This window comes from Cydia amplana, chromosome 16 (assembly GCF_948474715.1).
Source record: "Cydia amplana chromosome 16, ilCydAmpl1.1, whole genome shotgun sequence".
In the NCBI taxonomy this organism is placed as follows: Eukaryota; Metazoa; Arthropoda; class Insecta; order Lepidoptera; family Tortricidae; genus Cydia; species Cydia amplana.
Genome location: NC_086084.1, coordinates 7,987,087 through 7,994,845, shown reverse-complemented (window position 1 = coordinate 7,994,845; position 7,759 = coordinate 7,987,087). Strand labels below are relative to the sequence as shown.

The 7,759-nt window shown below is 39.2% G+C and overlaps 1 protein-coding gene across 1 annotated transcript; it reads right to left on the bottom strand.

The window, feature by feature from the left end:
• Positions 1 to 1,290: 1,290 nt before the first annotated feature.
• Positions 1,291 to 2,633, bottom strand: LOC134654971 (small ribosomal subunit protein uS9m). Its single transcript, XM_063510423.1, has one exon. It carries the CDS (start codon positions 2,543 to 2,545, stop codon positions 1,340 to 1,342), a length of 1,206 nt encoding a protein of 401 aa, XP_063366493.1. The 5' UTR covers positions 2,546 to 2,633; the 3' UTR covers positions 1,291 to 1,339.
• Between the last annotated feature and the right edge of the window lie 5,126 nt (positions 2,634 to 7,759).

Here is a 7,759-nt window from a genome sequence, read left to right as displayed (position 1 = left end):
ATCAACTCGACCACTAGCTAATTCGGCGAATGAATCGCCAATTCGCCAACTCGCCGAGTCGAGTCAACGCTGTCACACTGCTACTAAGGCCATTCAAAAATAAACCTTAATACCGTAGCCCGAAGGCTCTTGTCACAACAACTGCCGCTCGATTCGCCGTCTCAACTCGAGTTGGTACTATGACCATTCAAAAATAAACCTTAATTCCGTGACGAGAAGGTTCTTTTTACAACAACTGCCGCTTGATTCGCCATCCCAAGTATCCCAACTCGAGTTCACTGCTAGTATGGCCATTCAAAAATAAACCTTAATTCCGTGTCTTAAGGTTCTTTTTACAACAACTGCCACGTAACTCGCTCCGCGCCTGTGCCTGTGACCTTGTCGCGAACCACGCGAATCGTCGAGTCGAATCAACTCGATTTTGAATTCGAATCAGCGGCCGAATCAATTCGAATTGAAAAAAAGTGGACTCGTCATATCGCTAATTTCTTTATTCTCATAAGATCTACCAGCTTAAGGGCTCATTTAGACGATGCGAGAACTCGCATGCGAGTTTCATTACATTGCGTCATTTGATCGGTCGGCTGAATTGACGTAACCTCAATGGTCCGCAATGTAACTAAAATCGTATACGAGTTCGCGCGCCGTCTAAATGGGCCCTTAAATCCCATGGATGGGCACAACACAACCCTCCTACCATCCCTTTAACCGCCAGAGTCTGATATATAAGGCATTACATATCCAGCTCATTTCGCCAGTCTGATAAATAAGACAAAGATCTGATTTGGTTTTTACAGCACATTTATAACTCCCGTAACTATGCCAACCTTACTCTGCGTGGTACAATTACTGTCGGTGGCGGGCGACACGAGCACGCTCGATCAAAAATTGCTGCGGTTAAAAGGTTAACAAGGGTTTGAGCTTATTTTCATGCTAGGCTAGCCCAATGCAGATGGGAAAAGTTGCCGCGCGATATGGAGACGGGGCTTTATGTCTTTCAATTTCTTCCCGTTCATACATTCAAATCAATCAACCTATTCCCATTTGTGACCTGTGGTTTGGCAATCCAAGGAAAAATGTATCTCCCAAGGCTCTCAAATTTATGCACACCTGGGATTAGGCAAACTTGGATTACATGCATTTATTACAAAATGAAGGTATTAAAACGATTTCCAGTTTGCTGGGTGTTAATTCCTCAGAAAGGTTTTTTTCTTTAATCTAATTTGATTGGCCTACAATGACAATGTACACTTATAAAATATAGATAGTTAATGAAAAAGAAACAGGCAATGTAATAAAATTACATTTACTCATACTATTTTTAATCTAAGAAAACAAATTAACGCCTCTTCCATGTAGGCTTTTTCCTGGCTCCTGGCTGTCCAGGCTTCTTGCGCTCGCGGCGGCGATGGTCACGCGTCAGCAGACCTGCCACCTGCATTTTCTCCAGCATGTCTTTGTCCACAAAGCTGCGGAGGCCCCATGCAATGCCCCACCTGATTGCTCCCGACTGGCCTGAAGGACCCCCGCCCTCAACATTACATTCAACATCTACACGGTCCTGGAGCCCTGTGAATACTAAAGGAAACATCACTTGTTCTCTAGGCTGTATGTCCTCAAAATAAGTTAAATCTTTTCCATTTATTGTAATTTTGCCAGTTCCTGGTGACCTTATAGTCACATCGCCTCTTGATTTTTTTCTTAAGCATTCATACGTTGTGACAAAGGCTTTGCCTTCAGCATCATAAGCAGGTTTTGGGATCTCTAAGGCAAATTTCTGAGACACTAGCGGCTTACGGTAATTTTCAATGAACTCTTTATGTCTGTATGAGTTAGGTATTGAAACAAGCCTCTCCATAGCTAGCAGAAAATTGTCATATTCAAGGTCTGAGAGTCCTTCAACTAGCATCTGCTCCAGTTGCTCCTTGTTCACCCACACACTGCTGACAAGGTTCATGGAACCATTAGGGTCAGGTGTAGCTTGTTTCCTGATCACTCTATCCTCAAACTTGTACAGGTCTTGTATGTTCTCAACAGTATCATACAGCAGCTTGTAGTAATTTGGCTTGCCAGTGTAAAATAAAAAGTGGTGCGGCCTGCCGGCTTCATCAAACTCTGCAGCCTTTCGTGCAGGGAACACTTCTTCCGGAGGCTTCATCAAAGGCCGAGCGGCTCGGTCATAGATGCCACTAGGGAACAAATACTCAATCGCTCGGTCCACATCTTTTTGAGAAAAAGTTTCGGGGTCTTCACCCATCATATTAGCAAGATGTCGTTTGCCTATTTTATACTCAAACTCCTGTCTTTTCATGAACTCGTCATGTGCTTGAGCTCTCTCCAAATAAGATTTCATAGCTTTACTTATCTTTTTCTTTTTACTTAAAGTTTCCCAATCGGTCATATTATTAATAATAGATTCAGTACTTGGAGGAGTACTGCTGCTACTTCGGCTTACATTGTGCACAAGTGGACCTCGATTGTGAAGATGAATTCCTTTAGTAGCAGCGCATAAGTGTTTAATGCCGTAGTTAATGATACGCGACATTTTTCGTTTTTATTTATAATATTCACATATTATTAATATAATATATTTTCATTTTCAGTAAATAATTATAGGTTAAGTTAGTGTTGTAGCTGACAGTTTTGGGTAGAGCATAAAATTCCGGTTTTATCGATTTTATTTTTGCAACAGTTGGCAATGAACTGTCTCATTTCAAACATACTATCTTTGTCTCTAGTACTAGCACCCAAAAGAAAAGGAGAGTATAGTTTTCTTTGTTCTTATTTACTGAAAAATTTGCTTTGGTCAACTATACCTATCTACCTATCGTGTGCAATACGTTTAAGGTCCGTTTACACTTGCTTTCAACTTACAGGATATAACCAAACGGAGTAGCCATTAACAAGGCTTTCCCCTCTGTCGAAAATAGGCGGCCAATGGTCATACACAATGTATGGACTGACGTTTATCTGACACGGCTATTTTTACGATACGTATACATTTGACGTGCCCCTCCCCCACAAAAATCGGCAGACTGTTTTGTACAGAAAATTACAAACAAGGCGTCTCAGTTTGGTTATATCCTCCAAGGCTTTCAAGCATGAATCTTCCTTCTATGCTTTCAAGCCATTAACGTCATGCGTCAGTAGAAAATGGCGCCAAATTTAAAAATGTAGATGCAAAGGGGACGATAACCCTTTGCACCTACTATATAGAAAATTAGAATTTCGCTCTTTTTTCTACTGACAAATATATTTGACAGACTATATAAATATGTAAACTCCATGGTCTAATAAAACATATTATTATACCATGGTAAACTCCAAGTAAACTCACTCGCTGCCTGCGAAAATCGACTCCACACCACTCCACACTCACGCTTCGAGCGGCGATTCGCGCAGGAGTGTGGACCCCTCCAATAATTCCTCCCTCCAATTAATCTTAATACTGCCATTTAGTAGCGAATAGAAAAACAACAATGAATTGCATTTGAATTTCGAAAGCAAAGTTTGAAAGTTTAGATCAAGTACCTATTTTACGTGACTCTATCGTGCTCTCGCCACTGTACATGTGATCAACGTACTTAAGGCTTCGTCACACAGGCGCGGCGTGAGCGGGGCGCGCCGTTTTTACATACAAAACGCTCACGCCGCGCCCGGAAAACGCGCTTGTGTGCCGAAGCCTTTAAACCCCTTACTGCATGTACATGTACTATAAAAAAATATTTGTTGAAATTTGAATTTTAATAGCTGTCAATAAAGTTGAACATATCCGCTATAATAATTATGGCTTCGTATGCTATAAAGGGTTAACTGAGTCCATTATCTATCCTGAGTAGGTACCCGAGGCCCTTATACGACCTATTTCAAAAATTTAATTTTGCTTTTCAAGGATAAAATATGTTTTGTTTGAAGATAAAATTCCGATGAAATTATGCAGGTAAAAATTTCGAATTTAGTCTTATTTCACTTAATTACTGTTCTACATCCCGCCAGATATTATAATGGCAGTTCGATTGTGCAAAACGGAGCAAGAACATTGACTTATATGTATCTCAATGAGCAAGAAAGGGAAAAACTATAAAGGTCTGCCCACTACACCGTATCATACCATGACCGTGCTATGAACGTATCAGGCACGGAATGTAACGCGACACGGACTACACCGTGTCTACATCGTTTCATATCCATGCATAACGGGTTTAGTGCCCGTAGTAACTGCGTATCATCCCCATAGCATCCGCCTATAATCCCCGTAGCATCCGCGTTTCATGCCCTTAGTACCCGCGTTTTATTTGCGAGAGCCAGACTCGTCAGAAAGAGCGAGCGAATGGTTATCATACTGGCAAGAGCGAGCAACAGATACGGCAACCCTTTTATAACGGGCTTAGAACGGTCACCATACGCGGTTATAACCCGTATGCTCACCGTTTCGCCGCCTGCACGCACCGTTCTGACAACGTTGCGTGCCATGCACGGAGCGTTTCGGCACCGGCAAAATATATCCTCGTCGACAATTTTTGACGGTCCGTGCATGGCACGCTACGGGTATGGTCGGTGACGGAACGGGCTAGTGGGCATAGTCTCATACTTTTTAATACAAAGATATTTTTTTTGCCTGACACGTTCATAGCACGGTCATGGTATGATACGGTGTAGTGGGCAGAGACCTTAAAGGATCATAATGAAACAACCAGTCAAGGTAATAATAAAATATATTGCCACAACTCTTGTAACACATATAATCCATTTAATACTGTCATTGACATGGTTAGGTATTTAATTTTACACAGAAATTGGTGCTTGAGAGCGTGACGAAAAGTGGATCTTCTAGGTGATAAAATTTAGGAGGAATTTGGATTACCCATAATCATCATCATACATCTACTTTTTTCATAGGAACAGGTCTCTTGTCTCACACACTGCAATCGCGAAACTCACTCAGGAGGTATGTTATTACATTGCGTCGCTGCGTCTTTTAGTTTGACATTAGAAGTAGATGACGCAGTATAGTTTGTCGATTTCTAACGACCGACGGCGAATCCTTTGTCTATTGTAAAGTAAAACCGCACGTGCTACTTACCTGCAAAAAGGGGTCTTATTTATTCTAATTGGCACCTGAGCGCGGGCAGGCGTGACTCACTCCGCGATTTCGTCGCTTTGCTACAGGTAGCTAAAAGTACATCCGTTCGGCCCCAATTTTGGGGAAAGCCATAAGCCGCGCGTGGCGCTGTTGCCACCTAGCGGCCATATCTGTCCTGATCGTGACAGACGCGTTTTGTTAGAGAGTGAGTCTTCTGTACCTAGTACTATTATTTATTCTGTGGCGCGGGCTAGTCCAACGCTCAAAAAACCAGTGTAGGTGCGCTCTCCGATAACGCGCCTTTTGTTACTGACTGTTAGATTGGTATTGTAGCGTTCGACTCGCCGGCACTCAGCAACCGTAGTACTGAGTGCCGGCGAGTCAAATGGACAACACACAGCCTAGAAAAATATTTTTCCATTAGTTCATTTTAAACCTTATTGCAATCTCCATAGAGTGGTAATTCAATAACCGGTAAGAACGGCCCAACCATTTTTTTAGGCAGGTAGAAGCACGTGCGGTTTAACTTAACAAGTTAAATAGACGTTTAATAGACAAAGGATACGCCGTTCGGGGTCTGTTAGAAATCGACAAACTATACGTCGTATGGATAGTCCAGTCAAATAGGGTATTTGACTGTAATTAAAATATATTATTTCACACCATGCATGAAATAAAGCAGCAGATAATTATTTGAAAAACATACTTAGCTAGCAGTTATTTTTAAACACAAGTTCTATTTAATAAATCAGATAGAAATATAAAAAGTAGGCGAGTTGACCGTGACATCTTTGTGTAATGTTTCATATAAATTCCATATTAGCAAATAGTTTTGACAGTTCTAAAAAAGAAACTGATTTGACTAGTAGGAGAATACCCTATTTGCGGCTACCATAATTTGCACTACCGTATGAGCTTAGTAATCCTTTATTTATAGAATCCACATTAATTGTGATATATAATATAGTTACTTGTCTTAAATTAAATGATAACATTGATAATTGATAACACGTAAGAATAATTCATTAAACATCAAACCGGCACATTAAAATTTGAAATAATTATTAGAGTCTTTTTATATTGTAATGTAATATTAAGAACTTTAAATGTATCATAAGTTACCGAGGTTGTTTAATGAAATAGGTTCACAAGTACATAAAACTGTAGAAATCATAGGAATTCTGGATAATGTGAAAATATATAAGTACATGCTTTTATAGGTGTATCTATTATTTACACATGTATACAATCTTTATCTCAAATAAAATAGCTTACTTATAACTTATAAATAAATAACGTGATGAATTGAAGAATCTTAAACATACGAGTGACAATGTGCTGACGCGTGTTCACTTTGTATCAAGTTTTGCTCTCCTAAGGGCGCTATCACACTGGCGATTTGCGAGCGTTTTGAAAGCGAGGCGAGCGCGCAGCGAGTTCGCTTGCGCGCTCGCGGCGATATAGTTGCGCGCTCGCGTCGAGATCGTAGCGCGCTCGCGTCGTCTCGCTGCGCGCTCGCCTCGCTTTCAACTCGCTCGCAAATCGCCAATGTGCTATAATTTTTATTTTTATATTTTTTTTTGTAATTTTTTTTTAAAGCATTAGGTGGTCATTATATACAATCTTCAAATCATTAACATTACAATGTCTTTTATGTATAAGATTCTTCAATGTGCACAAAGTTTCATAAACATAAACCATTATCTTTTTATCTCATCATCAGGTGATTTATTCATCAGTATAATACCCAAAGTAATCCAAAAAAATTATGTAGTTTAAGTCGCGTGTTAAAATTACATGTTGTTTAAAATTATTGAGATCTCAGATCAAATTAGATAATTTCTTGCTTGTTGGCTGCCCTAGAAACCAGCCTAGATTAAATACAAATAAAGGCACAGATATAATATAAGAGAATATTGTCACTCGTGAAGGAAGTTAAGCTTAAGTCCATTATAGTATCACATTTCATAACGTCACGTGCACAAACTATAAACATATTATTTACATTATCTTAATCGAATAACAAATCAAGAATACAAGTCAAGATTCAAGCAATGATGCACACATATTGGTGCTAACATAAAAGTACACACGTGATACAAAAAGATCGAAGAATTATACCGTAGACACTATAAAACCTTCTTACGTTAAATATACTTAAGTCAACTATACATAATTATGATTTCACTCGGTCACTATTGTTTAAACTTGGAGTGGTACATCTAAAGTAATAAATAACAACAAGTATCTGGAATGTTTAAGCTATGGTCAACATGCATTTGAAATGTCTAAGTCTATGTATAAATGCTATGTTGTGAATAGTGGTATATTTATAGCGTGGCCATGTTGTTAGCACTGGCTGTCTCGCATCTCACAGGTGATTGATTACAGTTATGCTTCTTCAAGTTATCATGACATTATTCAATTAATTCGTTATCATGATAAATAATTAATTGAATAATGAGCTATTAAAATGTAGCGTGTAAAATAATTATAACTCTAGTTGTAGACAAGTCATTCGCTGAACATTATAATTGATGGATATTAATATTTTGCCATATATTTTAGACAATAATCGACTATTTTAATATAATTATAAACTTAGGATTAACACTAGGATATTTGAACCTTTGTCGAAAAAGCAACCAGTTGAATAGCAATAGGCAAAACGTTAGA